At 46.9% G+C, this 21,323-nt stretch overlaps 1 protein-coding gene across 2 annotated transcripts in view; it reads right to left on the bottom strand.

Moving 5' to 3' along the window:
• Positions 1–21,323, bottom strand: part of LOC115090815 (uncharacterized protein C16orf45 homolog) — a 135,943-nt gene that overhangs the window by 8,111 nt on the left and 106,509 nt on the right. For both annotated transcript variants that reach the window (XM_029600337.1, XM_029600339.1), the window contains exon 3: positions 8,079–8,152. In XM_029600337.1, coding sequence (XP_029456197.1) covers positions 8,079–8,152 — 74 coding nt within the window. The remainder of the gene's footprint in view (positions 1–8,078; positions 8,153–21,323) is intronic.

The following is a 21,323-nucleotide window of genomic DNA, read 5'->3' as shown; positions in this document are numbered from 1 at the left end:
AATAAAGTTTTGCTTACAATTTGAAGGAGACTGGGGTTTCAATATACTTAGGCTGAGAACCTGACATACTCTATTTATGGACCTAGTTTCACATGACTAGAGTCATGACACTGGTCGATTCATTGCCATTTCATGTCATCAGAAGATGGTCTTAAGTGTCTTGGCAGCATTTTGTAGAAATGTCATGCAAAATAAAAATCTATAGTATCACATACTCTTTTCTGAAAAAGAGGTAACTGTTCAAGACCCTACTGCAGTCTATATAAGAATCCAAATCCAAAACTGGGTTGAGTACTTTGCTATATACAATACTTGATGATTTCCTTCTGGAGAGTGACATTAAAATTTTGTGGCTGTAGTTCTTGATTTTCTCTGTTATTTGTTTCACACTCATTGGGCCCGATATTCAGCCATATCTAGCTAAGTAACTTTGCCAGATATAATATATTTGGCTAAGTTACAAGGGGTATTCAGTGGCATGGCTAGGCCACTAAATATCTGTTCACAAATCACTACTTAGCTGGATAAGTGATATCCAGATAAATTAGACCAGCTCTATGTTTGGTCTAACTTATCCAATTAACTTAACCGAATAATAGTGAATTTCACTACTTATCCAGTTAAATTAACTGGATAAGTAGCATCTCCCTGATCCGCCCACTGCCCGCCTACTTTTTATGTGGCTGAAAGATAGCCGGTTAAGTCACTTATCCGGCTATCTAATAGCTGCTGAATATACCCGGATATTCGGTGGCCTGCTAGATAGTCAGATAAGTTCTAATTAACCAGCTATTGATTGCTGAACATGCTTTGAAATACCACCTATCATTTATATAATTGTGATTGTCCCCCCAAAATTGGAATATACACTGAAAGAGACTTTGGATGAGGGAGTTCTAAAGGTGTCCAAAATTAGGGATGTGCAGAAGAAAAAAAATTATTTTGGTTCGTTCATTCGCTTCATTGGGATCCATATTTGTTTCATTAGATTCAATACAAAAAAAATGTGTTTATTCATTAGTTTTATTTGTTTTCCATTAAAACTTATAGGGCAGAGCTTTCCAAGATTGCCAGCGACTGAGCAAATTTGTTGTAGGTTCGCCTGGCCTATTCTTAAGGAAAAAAAAGTACTTCACTGCAGATCCCGTGGTGACACGGCTCTGGCACAGGACCAGCCCTCCTTCTTTGTTAATGAATGAAGGTGAGGGCCGGTCTTGCGCCAGAGCCGCGGCTCCACAAGGTCTGCACAGTCTCACGGGGGGGACCACAGGAGCGGTCATGGTGTCTGCTTTCCAGTTTTGCACCACGCTCGCCCCCTGCCTAATTGTGGAAATCGCCAGGGCCGGTGGAAGCACTAGGGCGGCGAACTAGGCCTGGGCCTAGGCCACCGAGCATTAGGGGGCGCTGAGCAGTGGTATACTGAGGGGAGGTCAGGGGGAGCCAATGCGGCCACCGGTGGACCTCATCCCACTGGCGGCTGAGCAGTAAACTACCGCTGTGCTGTGCTGCGTGCCGGACACACACAGCAGGAAGATTGGCAGGGCCGTGGTGGAGCTCATGTCACCACGGCCCGAAGAAAAAGGTCGTGTCCAAACCTGCAGGTGCTCCTCGTCCTTCCTGCCCGCGCGGCCCCGGAAGAAAACGTTGCCGGAGCCGCGCGGGCAAGAAGGAGGAGGAGCATCAGCCGCATGCAGAAGAGGAGCAGCGTTTATAGTGATCCGCGAATCTCAAGTCGCAGCGGGCTGAGAAGAAGAGGAGGCCCGGTAGCAGGGCCGCCGCCATGGATCCCACATTGCGGGCGGCCTGAGAAGATCAGGGCTGCTGCAGAGCCCATCCTGTGGCGACCCGTGACGAGGAGGCCCAGAGGCAAGAGAGAGGCTGAGGGCCTGTAGAGTGTGTGTGTGTGTGTGTGTGAATGAGATGAATTGAGAGATTGTGTGTGTGTGTGTGTGTGTGTGTGTGTGTGTGTGTGAGAATGAGTTGAGAGACTGTGTGTGAATGTTTGCAGAGACACCATATGAGAGCCTCTGTGTGTGTGAGAGAGACAGCATGTGACAGTGAGAGCCTGTGCTTGAGCAAGACAGCATGTGGGAGTGAGAGAGAGCCTGTGTGTGTGAGAGTCAGAAAGCATGTGCCAGTGAGACTGTGTGTATGAATGATTGTATGAGAGAGAGCATGTGACAGTGAGAGCCTGTGTGTGTGTGTGAGAGAGAGAAAGCATGTGAGAATGAGAACCTGACTGTGTGTTTGAGGGAAGAAGATAGATGGAGAGAAAAGAAATAGAAAAAAAGACAATATAAAAGGAATTGGCAGCAGGATTGGTCAAACCCCAGTGTTGTTGTTGGGGACGTGACAGGAGGCAGCAGGATGTGAAAGGACCCAGTTTTGTTAAAGGGGAGAAGTCAGGGGACAGCAGAGTGCGACAGACCCTAATTTTGTTGATGGGGACATCATGAGACAGCAGAGTGTAACTGTTGCGTTCGTGCCTCGTCTCGCCCCTCGCTCCACCCTCTTTACTTTGGAAGCGACTCCCTTCGGCTCTGACGAACAGTTGCAGCCGCGGCTTCTCCCTGCCTCTTGGTCCCGGTGTCCCCGGGCTGGCTTGACGCTACGGATCCACCATGTTCCTGATGACGTAAGGGTGTGTGTGCGTGCTCCAGACTTGTACCAGCAAGGGCACGAACCTCGGGGGCGTCCCCCCCATAGTGACGTCATCCATTTCCACTTTAAAAGATCTTTGTTTGCTAACCTCTAACGAGTTAGCAAGGAACTCCAATGGGACTTGCTTCGGCAGTCCATGATACTTGCAACAACGAGCCGAGTCAGCCGGGGAATCCATCCCCACTGTTCGGCCTTTTCAAATTTACCAGGAGTACCCGCTCCACTGGGGCTAAGAACATAAGAACATAAGAACATGCCATACTGGGTCAGATCAAGGGTCCATCAAGCCCAGCATCCTGTTTCCAACAGTGGCCAATCCAGGCCATAAAAACCTGGCAAGTACCCAAAAACTCAGTCTATTTCATGTTATCGTTGCTAGTAATAGCAGTGGCTATTTTCTAAGTCAACTTAATTAATAGCAGGTAATGGACTTCTCCTCCAAGAACTTATCCAATCCTTTTTTAAACACAGCTATACTAACTGCACTAACCACATCCTCTGGCAACAAATTCCAGAGTTTAATTGTGTGTCGAGTAAAAAAGAACTTTCTCCGATTAGTTTTAAATGTGCCACATGCTAACTTCATGGAGTGCCCCCTAGTCTTTCTATTATCCGAAAGAGTAAACAACTGATTCACATCTACCCGTTCTAGACCTCTCATGGGGCTCCGCTCTCTATTCTTGATTTCAGATTGCCAGAATACTCAGAAGACTCCTCATTGCCTGGAAGCGATCGCGGACGTGAACACAGTGAGTTCTATTGTACATAGGAATCGGTACTCGCTCCATGAGGGCCTACATTCCTATAGCTCTGAAAACTCCTTTCCTCCAAGACGCTATCGCAGGTACGGAGATCGAGAGTTAGATTGGCAAGATTGAAGATAGGAACTGGTACTCGCTCCACGAGGGCCCATGTTCCAAGAATCTTTTACAGACTCTCTTCTACTCTAGAAGCCATTTCATATACAGCTATTGTGAGTTCTTATTACAGACTGTTTAGAGGAACCAGTGCTCGCCTACGGCTCCTGTTCCTGAATATACTGAAGACTCTGTGGCATAGAGACCATTACAGACATCTATTATTGTGAGTGTACCATCTTGTATCCAGTATACCTTGTCTACTCACTCCTTCTAGTCTCTCTCTATAGCTCAGCGACCCAGAGATTATATTCCAGTATCAGAAGGACTTCAGCCCTACCAGACACCTCAACTCACTACTGCCACCTCTGGTGGTCCAGCTTCCAGCTTAATAAAGAACTATTGTGTTTACTTCATATTCTAGCCTAGCCGGTGGTTCCTCTCAGGATCTCCTCCTGAGGGTGCTGTCATCTGCCACCGGCCCAGGTTTTCACCATTTCCTCCTAGTGGTCATTCCTTACACTACTATCACTCTGTGGGAGCCAACCACACAGACCACTAACACCGCTCACGGAAGTATTATATAGATAGCTACCTTCTCTTTCTATGGGACTTGCAAGCAGCCTATATATATAACAGATTGCTACTCTGTAGTGGAGGCATGATAGATTGCTATCTCAGTAGCGAAGTACAATATCCTATTGTTAGCTCCTCTCCTCTGAAGAGTATCATAGAACAGATTGCCAACTCCTCTTCCCTGGAGAGTTGGCCCATAACAGCTTGCAACCTCCTTTCCTTACAGGAGCATCTAACAACAGTTCGCTACAGATTACTAACTCTGCCTTCCTGGCAGGGTCAGCACCACAGATAGCTAACTCCTCCCTTCTGGAGGAGCAGATCGTGACAGATTGCTACTCCTCCTCCTTTCAAGAGAAAAGCAGAACAGTTTGCTAACTCCGCCCTCCTGGCAGGGTGAGTGACAGCAGATTGCTGACTCCTCCCCTCTGGAGGAGGAGAGCATAACAGTAACTGGTCAAAGTTGTCTTGATGGGGACAAGTCAGGAGGTGGCAAGATTAGTCAGACCACTGTGTTTTCATTGGGGATATGACAGGAGACAGCAGGATTGGTCAGACCCTCATGTTGTTGTTGGGGATGTGACAGAGCCGGTAGGTGTTGCAAACGAAGTGACCCCCTCTTGCCATGGCACAATTGGTGCAACCTCGTTGGCCAGGCCCTAGGGTTTACATCAACAGTGGTTGAGAAAGTCATAGCATGGGCCAGGCCATTTCATGACAGAGTTCAACAGGCTATGGTAGAAACTGAAGACTGAAGCAGGCTGAAGACTTGGAGGGGAACGGAGCTGAAGACTGAAGGCTTGAAGCAGAGTGGAGCTGAAGACTGATGCAGGTTGAAGGCTTAGAGGAGTGGAGCTGAAGTCAGAAGCAGGCTGAAGGCTAGGAGTGGAGCAAAGCTGAGCTGCAGACTGAAACAGGCTGCAGGCTTGGAATGGAGCAGAACTGAAAACTGGAGCATGCTGACAGTTTAAACAAGACTGCAGACTGGATTCAGACTGAGGACAAAGAACCAGGCGACTTTGCTGAGGCAACACTGTGTTGCTTGGCCAGGGTTTAAATACCCAGCCATGTGACATCATCGGGGAGTGCAATGACTGAGGATTCCTGCAGCAGGGGCCTCATAAGTCGGCATGTGTGCCTAGAGGCAGAAGAGGAGGAGCGGTGGCTTTCCCCTGTTGTGAAGAGTGGCAGTGACTGGCCAGCGTTGAGGTGAATGAAGCATGTGAGCGTAACAGCAGGAAGTGATAGGCCCGAGTTGTCTTGATGGGGGCAAGTTATGAGGTAGCTGGGTGTGACATGCTCCAGGTATTTTTATGGGGACATGTGAGGCGGAAGCAGGCTAAGTCAGACCTCAGTGTTGTCGTTGGAGTCATGACAGAAGGCAGCAGGATTGGTCAAACCCCAGTGTTGTTGTTCTAGATGTGGCATGAGGCAGCAGGATGTGACAGGCCCCAGTTTTGTTGACAGGTTCAAGCCAGGATGCAGCAGGGTATAACAGGCCCCAGTGTTGTCTTTGGGGACATAATAGAAGGAAGCAGGATTGGTCAGACCCCAGTGTTGTCATTGGGGACGTGACAGGAGGCAGCAGGATGTGACATGCCCCAGTGTTGGTAAACACAGCAAGGCAGACAGAAAGTTCAAGGCCCCAGTGAAGTTGCTAAGGGCTAGGCAGACAGAAGGTGTCAGTTCATGTTGGCCCCAGTGATGTTACTAAGGACTAGGCAGGCAGAGAGTGTCAGTGCATGTTGGCCCCATTGATGTTGCTAAGGGCTAGGCAAGCAGAAGGTGTCAGTGAATGCTGGCCCAGTGATGCTTTTGGAGACATGTCAGGAGGTAGCAGGATGTGTGTGACCCAACTGACGGTGTTGGGGACACAGCAGGATTCAGTTTTAAGTTTGGTGCGGTCCTCGATCTGGCATCTCGGGCTTGGGCGGCAGTAGCAGTGTGATTGCAGATGTGTGGCCCCACTGTCGGTGTTGGAGATGCAACAGGACTCAGTATTGCATGTGTTCCAGCCCTGGCACCTTCCCAAACCCTTTATTATCACTCCTGGCAGCTTCCAGTGTTGATTTGATAGAAACTTGGAAACCATAAGCTAACAGTGTTACTGTCAGAATGCTACTCTGACTGCAATACTGGTAGCTTATGCTTCCAACACTGCTGTCAGAGCAATGCCAGAAGCCACTAGGAGCAGCAGTAAGGGATTTGGGAGGATTAGAGTTGGTCTTGGGGGAGGGGGGATGAGGAGGAGCTGTAGGTATTTTATCGAATAAGTATGGCAGGGAAGGGGGACCAAGGGAGGCTTGATGATCAGTTCCATAGCCCTTTACCTTTCTGGCAATGTTTGGAGGAGGGGGGGGGGGGGGGTGGTGTCAGATTGGCAGGCCCCATTTGTATGACATTGAAGTGGTGGTTGGGGAATCAGGCCACCAGGCCTGTAAGGCAGATTTTTTTTTTTTTAATACCAAATTGCCACTTAACTGGCTATATTCGTTTGAACATATCCAGTTAAACTTAAAGTTATCTGGAAACATGCTTCTGGATAACTTTAGACCTGCTGATGGCAATGTCTAGAGTTAGATGAAAAACTTATTTGGTTAACTTCAAATATCTGAGTTAGTTGGATAAATTACCCAACTAACTCATTCCTGCGCTGGAACATCTCCAAAATGCACCTTAGTTATCTGGCTAAATGTTTTCTAAACAATGACTTAGCTGGATAAACTTTAGCCAGATAAATGCCAGTGATATTCAAAAGTCGATATTTATCCAGATAAATGCCTTTGAATATTGACCTCTTAGTCTCTAGATTTTTCCTGTTACACCAAGAAATGAATGGCAAGTGATAACATTTCTTTTTAACTATTTCTTTGTAGCTTATATTAGAACTCAATGTGAGAGAAAACAATGGGTTTTTTATAAAAAAATTCCCATTTCGCCTCATTATGTCTCCGTCTACTGCTTTGCTATATTAAGGTTGCATGTGGAAATGTTTTGTTTTCTTTCATTTTTTCATTTCATTTGGGGGTTTTTTTCTATTTGTTTTTTGTTTTGTTTGCTATTTATTTTCATTCTGTTTGTTTATTTGAAATAAACAACAAAGGAAATATACAAAAAAAAAAAAAAGGAAAAAAAGGAGCTGGGTTCCTTGTTTTTCCATTGTTAAGTCACCTGATCCAGCACCACTGGAATAAAACAATTCCCCCCAACCTCGGGCCTTCCCCTATTACTCCACCCTTTTCGGACCCTTCTGGGTTGCCAGAAGTAGAAATGGGGCAGGAGTGATCCCTAGCTGCTCCTACTCCTCTGGATCCCATTTTCAAAATCGTTGCCCGATACTATTTTGAAAATGGCACCCGAAGGGGGGCAGGCGAGACTGGGGATCACTGCTGCCCCTTTTTCAACTTTATGTGACCCACAGATGGGGTAAGATGGATCAGGGACGGGAGGGGAGTTGGATGGGGAAAGGCCTGAAGAGGGGGGTGAACTTTTTTTTTTTATTTTGGCAGCACTGGGAGGGGGGTTTGGTGGCTGTGGCAGTGGAGACAGGGCCCAAGCTGCATTTCAAAATGAAAATGGGCTTTTCTTTTTGTTCTGTTTAGAAGAGACGGGTAACAAAATAGGGTTTCATTGCATTTTTCATATTGTTTCAAAACAAATATACATCCTGTGCTGAATTATATAAACAAAACTGATTCGTAGATGAAGAGGTCAGGTATCAATTATAGGCTCCCGAGATGAACTGAGTTTCCACTGAACTCTTACAATAGGGGATCCGCTGGTTCTTGCTAGAATATTGCACTCTACTGTAGGTAAAAGGCAACAGAAATTGGGAACATTTTCAAAGTATTCTTTCATGATCTTTTCACCAAAGCTATTTGAGTGCTATTTGAGCTTTCTACAGCAAAAGCAACCTTAAGCTTTTGATTGAACTGAACAAGACTAGCCTGAAACCTTTGGACAACATCATTATCTCTGAATTACCTGGAATGGAAACAAGTTTCTGCAGCTCCTTCTTCAGTCTTGTGATTTCTTTACAGAGCTGGATATCATCCATCCTGTGTAAACATATATAGAACAAGGTTGTTAATGGGGTCTTGTATGAAATGAATTGATGGTTTGGATCCACTTTCCAATGAACTGGTTTGTGGTGTTCATAACAGGGAATTACTAGAGATATGCACAAAAAAAACAACAACCCTGCTTTGTAGTTTCTATTCTAATATGTGGGTGTTTTGATTTTTATTTTATTTTATTTTATTTTATTTTGTGTGATAATTCTGTTCATTTCATTTATTTGACATGAAATAGACATCAAAAGGAATAGGAAAGAAATGGGGAAAAAAAATCAAACAACAAAAGGATCTCCCCCTCCTAACACCACACCAAAACTGAGCGGTGCTGAAATTTAAAAACTGAACCTCTCCCCAGGCTTTCCCTTGTGTCCCCCACCCCCAGATGTCTCATATCCCTGTCACAGGGTCTCTGAGGTCCAAACAAGACAGGAGCAATCTCAGTTGCTCCAGCTCCTCTGGGTCCTCATTTGAAAATGGCACCAGCCACCCTCAGGCTGACTCCATTATGTTGTACTACTGTATGGCACCGACTCAGGGTTGTCAGGTCCATTTTCAAATTGAGACCTGACTGGGGACTGCTCCTGATCCATTTGGTCTTTGGAGATTCTACGGAAGGGGTAAGAAGCATCGGGGGGGGGGGGGGGGGGGGGGAGGGGCATAAGGGAAGGCCTAAGGGATAGGAAAATGATGTTTCAACTTTCAGTGGTGCTGAGATTTCACAGACCAGGCTGGCTACGGGTGCCAGCTATTTTTTTTAATTAAATGGAAAAAAAAAACAGCAATTTTTGTTGGGGTTTTGGTTTCAGTTTGTTTTGAAACTACCTTTAATGTCGTTTCAACATGAATACACATCCCTAGAAACTACCAGAACAACTGACAGCAATCACCTAAGGGGAGAGAGATAGGCTTCTTGTATTCTTCACCAATGGCAAAAATCTTTAACTTTCAAAACTGCTCTCATGTGCCATATACGCGTGATTATGGGCGCAGGTTATAAAATACAAGTACATATGCGCACACATATGCTGACGTATCTAAAGTCAAGTTCACAAGCTCATAAACGCTGATTTATTCAATTTAAGTAGTGATATGTAGCTGGATAAGTCCGAAAAGAGCTATTAGATGGTCAAGTAACACTTTTCAGACTTAACTGGCTATGTAGGCCTCTGCTACTTAACCGGATAAAAATTGGAATGTAGCCTGATAAATGCTGCTACCTATATGAATAAATTCAAATTTGTCCATCTAATTAGCAGGAAAGGTGCTACTGTTAGGGAATGTCAGTTTAGTGGACCCTTGGGCCGACCTGCAGGAGACTGGGAAAGGTATTCAAAGGTCTCTAGTATACCACAGGCCGGGAGGCAGATGTTCAGGCAGGACGTAGAGGTGCTCTTCACCCTGGAAGCTGGTACTCCCCCGGGAGGAGCCCGTAGGAGCCCAACCGCTGGGACTTAGCTGGCTTCACCCTTGGAAGCCAAAGCCCACCCGGGAGGAGCCCGTAGGGGCCCGGCCGCTGGGACTTAGGCGGTAGTGGATCAAGACTGGGAACTGGATCCAGACTAGGACAGTAGATCAGTACTGTAGCAAGACTCGGGTACTGGAACCAGGCAGGAACTGTAGCAAGACTCGGGTACTGGAACCAGGCGGGAACTGTAGCAGGACTCGGGTACTGGAACCAGGCAGGAACTGTAGCAAGTAAACAGGAACCAGGCAGGTACTGTAGCAAGACTCGGGTACTGGAACCAGGCAGGAACTGTAGCAAGTAAACAGGAACCAGGCAGGTACTGTAGCAAGACTCGGGTACTGGAACCAGGCAGGAACTGTAGCAGGTACCGTAGCAGGCAGGCAGGAACGGAGAGAATAGCAAGCAGGACGCTCCGGGGCACAGTGCAAAAGGGATCCGGTAGGTAAGCCCGTTGCAAAGCAAAGACTGGGTGGCCGCGACCGGCTTATCAAGGCCGCGGCGTCTGACGTCAGAATTTGGGCGGAGTCACCACTGGCAGGAAACGACCTAGAAAAGCGCCCAAGTGGCGCGCGCCTAGAGACAGGGCGTCCATAGAAGGCTTCCCGGCAGCGCGGCCCTGTCCGGGGCGCGGCCGAACAAGACAGGAACTAGGCCGGTGAAAGCGAGAACAGGTCCAGAAACACGGAGGTAAGGGTCTGGTCGCGGGGCTCGCGGCCAGAACCGCAACAGCTACTTAGCTGAGTCAGTTGGAAATTAGCCAGATTAGTGTGTAAAACTCATATATCTGTGTGTTTGTTTTCCAAGGATATCCGTGTAGGTTTTAATCACATTAATTTGATGCTTTTTCCCCTCGTAAGTCGGCTTTTACACACGTTAAGTCAGGGTATTTCACAACATGCTCGTGGCAATGAAATAACCAGTTTTACCAATTAGTCTATCAGTTCACCCAGTCCATCTCCAGCCAGATCCTCTAGCCTGTCATTTTTTTCACTTTTATGACGTTTACGATCACTTACACCTGATTTTGAACAGAAGTAAATACACGCAAGTAAAAGACGCATGTCATTTTGTCTGGTTTTAAAATATCAATTTATACACAGACATGGTGGCCCCTCCCCAGAATGCCCCTGGCCCGCCCTTTTTTTGTATGTGCAATTTTACTCACAGTCTCTGATGTACATGTGTATGTTGCTGGGTTTTTTTATAATAGCGTATACTCATGTGCGTGCTATTTTACATGCACACGGCATTTTTGCAGACGCATCTCTTGAAAATTTACTTCTGCTCTTAGTTGCTAGTTTCAGTACTGGCGAAGCAGTGAAGGGCTTAGATGCCAGCTAGTTGAATGTTATGAAAGTAATACTTTTTGGGGGGAGGGAGTTATTTATTTTTCCCTCCAGAAGGCAAATTATACAGCGCAGTTCAACCAAATCAGGACATTTCGACAGCCGCCGTTTGATTGGCCATGTGGAAATGTTGATTTAGATGGATGCATACAGATGGGCCTTGATTGCTATACATGCATTAATTCATAACATTAAAGCAAAATAAAATGTCGGCATTGTTTTTGATATTTTGATCACTCAGTTGCTTGCCAGGAGATAAGGATTAGAGTTTAGGCCATTTCAGAGCAGGAAGCAATGCAGTCCATCATGTAGGAGAGCAGATGGGATTTTCAGTAGTTGCCTTGCTTTATTACTTGTTTGCAGTGAGAAAGAAGGCTTTAATACAAACATATATCATAGTGACACTGCATGCCACTTGATCTTGAAGAATGTGTATTTATGTGGACAGTGCACTTTTTCTGGTTTGCTTCCCAGTGTCATTTTTTGGGAACAAAGTGAGTTTACTGTTGCTGATACGGTGTGAATCAGTCAGCCATTGCTGTGCACAGATTTGCAGGGCCGGTGCAAGGGCGCCTATCAACCTTGCGTTCCCCAACTCTTCCCCGGCCTTGCCCTCCCCACAGACAATTAAAAATCATGCATTTATAACGTTTCCTAGCCAGTATGCCTTCCAACCTGATCGGGCGTATCATGGAAAAGTCCACACAGTCTGATTCTCAGGTCCAAGCAAGGATCTGGGCGCTGCTCTTAGTGTTGCGTCCGTCGATGCTAGACAGCTTTGCCCCGTTTGCCTCACCTTATTCACGGCTCCTCCCGCTTACTTAGGAAAGATGGCTACCGCAGCGTCTACTAGGGGTGTGCATTCGTATTGAACATAAATGTAAAACGCTACTTTTTTTTTTTTAACTTAAAAAAGTGATGAGACATAAACGATCGGATTTCCAACTTATTCAACATAGCTATGTTGAATAAGTTGGAAATCGCGATTGTTGATCCAAAATAAAAATTTAAACCCCTCACCTTCCTTAATCCCCCCCAAAGACTTACCACAACTCCCTGGTGATCCAGCGAGGAGTGAGGACGCCATTTCTGAAAGCCTTTCCGAGGAGCACGTGACGTCGGCGCCACGTCGGAGTGACGCGGCGTCACGTGATTCCCCGCAGGTTCGCGCCGGAACGCTCGTTCGGCCCAAAAGGAACTTTTGGCCAGCTTGGGGGGGTCAGGAGGCCCCCCCAAGCTGGCCAAAAGTTCCTTTTGGGCCGAACGAGGGTGCCGGAGGGAACTCGCGGGGAATCACGTGACGCGGCGTCACGCCGACGTCACGTGATTCCCCGCGGGGTCGCTTCCGGGATCCTCGTTTGGCCCAAAAGGAACGAGGATCCCGGAAGCGACCCCGCGGGGAATCACGTGACGTCGGCGCCACGTCGCAGTGACGCGGCGTCACGTGATTCCCCGCGAGTTCCCTCCGGCACCCTCGTTCGGCCCAAAAGGAACTTTTGGCCAGCTTGGGGGTGTCAGGAGGCCCCCCCAAGCTGGCCAAAAGTTCCTTTTGGGCCGAACGAGCGTTCCGGCGCGAACCCGCGGGGAATCACGTGACGCCGCGTCACTCCGACGTGACGCCGACGTCACGTGCTCCTTGCAAAGTTGGTCAGAAATGGCGTCCTGACCCCGCTGGACCACCAGGGAGTTGTGGTAAGTCTTGGGGGGGGGGGGGGGATTAAGGAGGGTGAGGGGTTTACATTTTATTTGCACATATGGACATATACTCAACTCATTGAATTCTGTTTATGTCCATATTGACCGCAAATGGGACCCCCTTTGGACATATGGACATATGAACTTAAACTTTTGCTCTGCACATCCCTAGTGTCTACAAGCCGACCTCTCCAGCGTCCCCGGAATGGCTATGGTGCAGCCTCCTGCCATTGCTCCTCCCAGGTATCTACTAGGGTGCACGTGCGTGCGCAACCCATGTCTTTATACCACCCTTGGTGCGAACCTCGAGGGCATTCCCTCATGCTGACATCACGCCATCCGGGTATATTACCTTCACTAGTTTGCTAGCTCATTGAGTTAGCAAGGACTCGAATTCGTTCTTGTTTACGCTACTCTGCCGCTTCCGTGCTGCCGCTGGAAGCTCTCTCTCTGCCCTTCGGGGTAACTGCTAACCTGGGTACCTGCTCCTCGGGGGCCCTCTGCTTTATTTCAGGTGCCTTACAGGGAACAGGTATTCGCTGCTCGAGGGCCTGCTCTCCCTGCCTCGGTGCCTGTACTTTCTTCAACATACCTGGTGGAATCGAATACCAACAGCAAACACCTAGTGAGTACTCTAACTCTCAGTCTATCTCATCCACAGTATCTCCTAGCTGGGAAACCTGCTGTGGAACCTCCTGATGTCACTAAGGAGAGAAGGGCTCCCTCTGCCGAGGTCCCTGAGACTGCAACCACTAGACTGCCTCACTCCTGCCACCTCTGGTGGCTCTCTTCAAGCTGTTCAATAAAGAACTAACTGTGTTTTGTGCATTACGAGTCTAGCCCAGTGCTGTGGCTCCTCACGGGGCACCTCCCCATGGGAGTGGGCATCTCCCACAGCATCCAAGGATCCACCAAAACACACTTAACCATAACACTTAGCACCTCTCAGCAATACGAGATGCCAGCAGAGGGTCTTAAATGTATAGGAGCTCCTTTTTAAGAACATGTGTAATCATGCATGTCTTTTCTTCCTAGCTACTGCATAAGCCTCCAGAGTGTGGGAATTAACGACATAGTATGGATAGCCAGAACCCCCTTTGCACAGCACACACGGTAACATAGTAATATAGTAAATGACGGCAGGTAAGACCAAATGGTCCATCCAGTCTGCCCAGCAAGTTGCTCTTGATAGGACCTAATGCTCCGTGCAGCATACCCCCATGCCTACTGTTAAAGGTGGTAGTGACTGCACACAGCACCTCCTCATCTCCCCCCTCCTGAAGTTCCTTTTTTGAGTACTTTCATCCTCTAACTTATCACCAGGCTGAATGAGACAGGAAATGCATGCACTGATCACTAGATAAAGCTCATTCTGATTGTTGGGAGCAGCAGTAGTGGAGGAGCTCTAGCAGCCACAGATAAAATAACTAATCAAGCTGGCTGCCCACATCACACTGACTTCTGAGCTTGTATAGAGAGGGAATTGCTGTGATGGGTTCATGTGTGTCACCACCCCCTCTCTTCCTTTGTTTAAATTTGGAATAGAGATTGGTAAGGCTTTAGGTGCTTCTTTTGACCATATGAGACCTCTCCATGGGGGTCATTTATCAAAATGCAATAAGGTGTTTTTGCATGCGAAACACCCTGTTAATGCATGAGATAGCACCATATTGTATGGTGTGACGCAAATTCAGAAAATAGGAGGAGTGGAGAGTGGGCTGGGTTAGCCTGTCTGCAAAGAGCTATTGCACAGCTGATTTTAATAACACCTTTTTGGGTTGTGTTAGCTGCTGTGACTGTGCAGTAAGGTATCATTGCCTTTTGTGATGTCTCCTGTGGGGCCTATTTGGGGGGGAGAGGGAGGGAGGGAGAGAGGGAGGGAGGGAGGGAGAGAGAGAGAGAGAGAGAGAGACTGGCCATAATGTCATCCCCTTAGGTAGGTATTTGTATCCCTATGGTAGGCCCACCAAGTAACTCGAGGTGGGGTTTAGGTATGAATGTAGGGGGTTAGGGGCCACTTTGACATTCAAAGTGAGACGTACGAACAGAACAGTGGTCTCTTGTGAAGATTTGATGGCCTTCAGAGTGAGGATAGCATTTGGGGGGGGGGGGGATTCTTTTGGGGAGCGATCCCTATCCAGCTCAGCCATTCTACACATGCATCTTGCCTCCTGGTCCAGTATCACTACCCCATCTACTTGATCCAACTCTTTTTGAACCCTACCAAGAGAATAGCACTTGGCTCATCCAGGTGCCAGACCATCTCACATTTTGTATGCCCCATTCAAATGGAGTTACACATGAAAAAGAACATTCAAAGTACAGTTTTATGAGGTAAAAATACCACTTATAGCAACAACATGCATATATTATATTTATGTGCACTGCTGTGGTGCCAACCAGAAAATCCTGCAAAAAAGCAAAAAAAAAGACAAATGGAACCCAAATGGTAGTTGGCCTATTGTATCACATGTTGGGTGTGAGCTTGAATTCAGAAAGCCATGAGTAAACTGAATTATTACAATTATAATATAGTAAATCTCCCATACCAAAACTGTTGCGCTCCCGACCACCTCCCCCTCGGTCAGGCTCGGGGCCGCTTACCTTCTTCCAGACCGCGGTAAGGAACGCAGCTGCCCTGGCTCGGTAGGCCGCATGGTCTCGGCGTCTCCTCGTGAGGACGCCGCCGAAAGCCCCGCTAAACTTCGCCCACCACATCTGCCACGCGCGCGCGTAAGCAGGGCAGTTAAGGTCCCACACCCGGAAGTCCCGGACCGTCCTCGGAGTGACGTCAGACGCCAGCAGAGTATATTACCTGGCGTCTGGCTCCTTTGATTCACCTTGCAACGAGGTTCCTTCTGCGAATTAGTTGCGTTCCTGTTCTGCTGCTGCCGATACCTGGTTCCTGACTCCGGTTTGTTCCTGATACTCTTGATCGCTGCCTGCCACGACCTCGGACCTGCTCTTGACTTCTCTTGCCTCAGCCCTCCAGTCCTGCTGCTGATACCTGGTTCCTGACTCCGGGTTGTTCCTAAGACTCTTGAACTCTGTCTGCCCCAGCTCCAGTAGCCACCGGCGCCCCGGCCTCTGGTAGTAGTCCCCGCGGCCCAGTCCCTACGGGCTCCTCTTGGGGGGACCCTGGGTCCGCGAGGGTGAAGACCTCGCCTCTCCAGCTCCAGCTCCTCCTCCCGGCCTTCCTAGTAAAGATTCTCTCCTTCCAGGCCGGCCCAAGGGTCCACTGCTCTCCCGAGTACAACAAAAACAGCACTATCAATCAGCAGTCACAGTAACAACCCTACCTATGAAAAGGCAACACTGCAATGCATATATTATACCAAGCCCTAAAATACCAATACACCTACTATTAGAAAAACAGAACAAGCCAAGCTGCTACAGATTCCTACACAAACACTAGCAGAATAACTAACCTTGGTCACACATGCAGAACACAGACAGATCCTTACCAAATACAAAATAAAGAGACCATAAAGTATAAAAGAAATTAGCACACAAAAACTGAACTGCAAACCGCAACAAGCCAGACTTTGTATGCAGTGCAACAATGGAAAAACAGAACCATCACCATTCCTCATAAAATATAAAATCAAGAAAGATAAAACATCAATCATAATAATATAACCATACTAAAAAAATGAATATTTCAAATAAGTTGATGAATAGAATAACATCAAATAATTAAAAACTCATATAAACATTTTCTAAACTCCAATAAAATCTTTCAAAACAGCAAACACATCAAACATGTTGCAGATGTGGACCCTTGGCCTGAGGTGGGTTAGTGCTACCTGTGAGGGAAGACCCTCCACAGGTCCCCACCATCGGGAGGCGAGGTCGGATGGGAAGCAGAGGCAAACAGGAACTTCGCCAATACCAGCCAATACCACAGGTTGAGCCCTTGGGTGCCGAGGCCACCTGGTCTTAGGTTGGCCTTTGCGTGGATAATCCCGGGGATGGCCAGGCATGCAGCGAGACAAGGAACAGCGAGGACCCAGTCCAGGGGCTACAGCAGGCAACAAGAGAAGTCAGGTCCGGTCCAGGGATCAGAGGGAGGTGGCAAACCTGTAGTTGGGTCCGGTCCAAGGGTCAGAGGTGGATGGCAAACTCATAGTCGGGTCTGGTCCAGGGGTCAAACCAAAGTCAGTCCAATGAGCAGGGCGAAGGAACAAAGGCAGAGCAGGAACGGAGACTGGAACAGGATCAGGAACACGACAACTCAGGAACTACACTAAGGCAAGCTCTGACTGGCAGAACTTGCCTTAAATACTCTGAGCCACTCATGTCATCAGTAGGAGCTTTTCCCGCCACAGCCCCTTTAAATCTTGGCGTGCGGTGCGCTTGCTTGCACCTAGAAGGACGCTGAGGAAGGCGGTGGCATGGGCCACGTGGCAGCAGGCGCTGCCAGAGGAGAGAAAATGTGGGCCAGCGGAGGGAGACCCCTTGCCACGCCGGAGGGACCGGGACGCACGGCAGCAGTACGGCCGTGAAGAGGGCTGCCTACCACCACAACAGCAGGAGGGACTGAGCTCGGGGCCCGGCATCAGAAGGTAGGAGGTCCTGGCCTAAGGCCTCCTTGGCCTGAAATTGTAACAAAACAACACCCAATAATTAAAACCAATAAGGATTGAAAAAAAACCCTGCTCTCTATACCTGAGAACATTTGATTTCCAGATGTCCTGAGATTATCATGGATTAGCAAAGGGAGGAGTTGTGCAAAACTGTCTCCTCTTTCTCTCTCTCACACAGACACACACACACACACACACACACACACTCTCTCTCTCTCTCTCTCTCACACACACACACACATATCCTTATTCACACACTCCCTCATGATCACTCATTTGGATCTCACACATATACTCCCCTCTCACTCTCACATACACTCCTTCACTCACACATGTTTTCTCTCTCTCTCTCACACACACACACACACACACAAATCCTTATTCACACCCTCCCTCATGATCACTCATTTGGATCTCACACATACACTCCCCCTCTCACTCTCACACACCCTCCTTCACTCACACATGCTTTCTCTCTTACTCACACACATGCTCAGTCACACACACATGCTTTCTCTCTCACTCTCACACACACTCCTTCACTCACACATGCTTTCTCTCTCATTCACACACATGCTCAATCACACACAACTGCTCTTTCTCTTGTGCACAGTTCTTCCACTCTAGCAACTCCAGAGGGGAAGTGTCATACAGCTGAGCCCAAGATATACAATCCAGTTTATCGCAGCTCCTGCAAACTCCCTCTTCCCCTGCAGCCTGACACTGCTACTACCAAATTTCCTCTTCCCCTCCAAGGACCTGCCACTGCTGAGTTCTCTCCCCCCCTTGTGGCCCCACTGTTGCCACTGAAATTCCTCTTCCCCTGGCCCAATGCTATTGTTCCTGGACCCCTTCCCCCCACAGCCTATCGCAGTGGCTGCTGCCACTGAGCTTCGGTCCACTGCCGCTGCCACTGCACTCTCTCTTGCTGGTGGTCTTTCTGTCTGGGCCCTGTGGCCCACCACCACTGCAGGCATGCTTCCTCTTCCTGTTATGAGCCACCAGATTTGGTCAACTCACAGCATGAGACTGGCCCTGTGCGGGAAGGAAGCAGACACACTATATTAAGTGCTGCTTCTCCTGCCAGCTGATGAGGATCGAAAGAGTTGGCTTCCTGCACAGGGGATAGGAGGAGAAAGTAAAAGATTGTGAGGGAAGCAGAGTGAGAACTTTGGATGGAGGAGAAGGGGCTCAGGCTGAGAGTTTTGGGGAGAGTGAGGCTTTTTTTAGAAGGGGGGAGAGGAATAAGGTGAGAGCTTTGAGTGTAGGAAGAGGGAACAGGTTAAGAGTGTTCGGAAGAGGGGAGAAGAGGGAACAGGATAAGAGTGTTTGGGAGGAAGAGGGAATAGGGTTAGAGCATTTGGGGGAACATGGAACAGGTGAGTGTTTGGGGGAAAGAGTGAACAAGGTGAGTGTTCTGGGGGAAGGGAGGAAAGAGGGGAAAACAGTGAGAGTGTTTGAAGACAGGATAGGGTAAGGGTGTGGGATGTATGGGAAAACTTTCTGGGGCTCAGGTAGAGGGAAGACCAAACGGGATGGGAGGACCTATTTTTTTTTTTTTTACTTCTTATCTTTTTAATCTTTTAACTTTGTACTATTTTTATTGATTCTACTGATTTTTTGAAATCTTTGTCTGGCATCTATTTGATTATTGTTTGTTTATGTTTTGAATTATGTATGATGTGTTCTGTACATCGCTTAGTGCATTTGCATTTAAGTGATTAAGAAATCTTAATAAACGTAAAAGATAAAGGACCTGGGAAGGGAAAGAGATGCAAGGAGGAGATACAGAGGATAAAAAACTAAGGAATAGTGAACTGGGGTCAGGGGACAGAGAGATCAGGGGATGGGGTGGGGGCCAGGGCAGAGGGTTGACCTGGAAATATGGGGGGGGGGGGGGGGACGACAGGTGGCAACATGGCAGGGATGATCAGGGAAGGGGAGGCCAGACTATACCAGTGATCCATTGTCAGGTTCAACTTTCAAGGGAATGATGGAGATAGGGGAGAGCTTTTCAGGGCTGGGAAATTTAAGAAGAGGGAGTCAAGGAAGGGAGGCCTCACCTAGGATGGGAGACAGAGTTAGAGAGAGGTCAGGGGAGGCAGAAGGACAGAGGACCCAGGATGAGGCGGTAGAAAGGAAGGAAGGGGTGCAAGAAGGAGGAGATAGAGGACAAGAGATTGAGAGAGGGAGAGTGCACTGGGGCTGGGGGAGTGAGAGAGAAGACTAGGGACTGAGGAAGGGAGAGATTAGAGGACATGTTACAGGCTGGAGGGAGAGGGTGAGGGAGGAAAAAAACCGATGGGGAGGGAAATCGGAAGAGAAACAAGCCCGAGGATAGATGGGGAGGGAGAGAGACAAATTCAAGAAAATAATGTGAGAAGAAGGGGATGAGTCATGGAAGAGAAAGAGAAAAGAAAGGAGGAGGAATGGGGAAAGAGGAGATGAAGAAAAGAAGTGAGAAGGAAGAGAGTATTAAAATATTCATTCTGAAGGAAAGAGACAAGAGGGAGAAAGAATTAAAACAGAAAAGAAAAAAGACCACCAGAGCGAGAGAGAGAAGACAACAACAAACAAAAAGAAACACAGACAAAACCAGGGAATGCGAAAAAATTTAATGTGGTGCCACAATGGCACCCAATGTGGCCAATTTGTACATGGGCTGTTTTGAAGAGAAATGGCTTCTTGTGAATCCTTTTCGTCATCACATTCAATTATGGAAACGCTACATTGATGATATTTTGTTCATATGGGATGGGTGTGAAGATGATTTCTTGTCCTTTATGCAATGGTTGGGAAATTGTGATTGCAATTTGAGCTTCTCTTCTGCGTTTAGTTCTCATGGATTACCATATTAGATATTTTTATTTCGACTAATACAAATGGTTTTCAGTTTACGATTCATCGTAAATCAACAGGAATACTCTTTTGTGATATGACAACTGTCATCCTCAATATTTTAGATCTAATCTGCCTTTTGGACAACTTTTGTGCCTACGTAGATTATATTCTAACATCTATAACTATAAAGCTAAGGAAATGATCCGTCTTTTTTCACAGCATGGCTATCCCTTATCAATTTTTAAAAAAGCTTATAAGAGGGCGAGTTGGGTGAATCGCGATTTGTTGTTTATACTTTCTAAAAACAATGAGGACTCTAGAGTAGTCTGTGTTTTACCTTACTCTTCAGTTATCCATCATGTTCAACATAGCATTAAAAAACATTGGTATGTTTTGGGTTTACATAAGGGTTTTTCAACAAGTCCTATATTAGCATTAAGACATGGCAGAAATATTAGAGATGTTTTGGTCCACTCCAATTTCGATGATCAGTGTTGTGGCTCTTTTAGGGCTCCTGCTTTTTGAGATGGGCATTATCCATGTAATAGGTGTTCGGTATGTCCACAATCTTTTTCAGGAGATGTGTTTCCTTTTTCTAAAAAGGGTAATTTTCAGCTTGGTACTCTGACCGATTGTTCATCCATGGGGGTGGTGTATAGTCTTTGGTGCCCTTGCCCATTGTTGTATATACGAAAAACTAAATGTGTTCTGCGCACGTGATTAATCGAACATCGCAATGCAATCACAAGTTTACATGTAGAGGCACCTATAGTCCAACGCTGCTTGTTAAATGGATACAACTTTTTTTTTTTACTCTTTATTTCTTGATTTTCTCATTTCAAATATACAGAAACTTTCAAACTTCAGAAATAAATTTGAAAACCAGTTATATCATACATTGTATATCATACATTGTATATCTGAAAATAAAAAATAGGATAATTATCCAAAACAGGAATAACATTAGAGGCTAAAAAGGAAATACAATTTTTATAGGAGATCACTAAACAGGAAAATTAATTATACTTGTATGGCTTTACATAGTTTCAAACTGGTTTCTTTTAACAATAGCCTTATGTCACTGGATCATTACTCTGTAACATCTCTTCAGATGGTATATTATTAAGCAAAGGTGTAGATGTAATGGGGAGTTGAGCCTCTACAAACTGTTTAAGTTGTTCAATTTGGAAAAATACATACTCATAATCCCCTTTTTTTAT

The sequence above is a fragment of the Rhinatrema bivittatum genome, chromosome 4 (genome assembly GCF_901001135.1).
Source record: "Rhinatrema bivittatum chromosome 4, aRhiBiv1.1, whole genome shotgun sequence".
Classification (NCBI taxonomy): domain Eukaryota; kingdom Metazoa; phylum Chordata; class Amphibia; order Gymnophiona; family Rhinatrematidae; genus Rhinatrema; species Rhinatrema bivittatum.
This window is presented reverse-complemented; position numbering and strand designations above follow the sequence as displayed.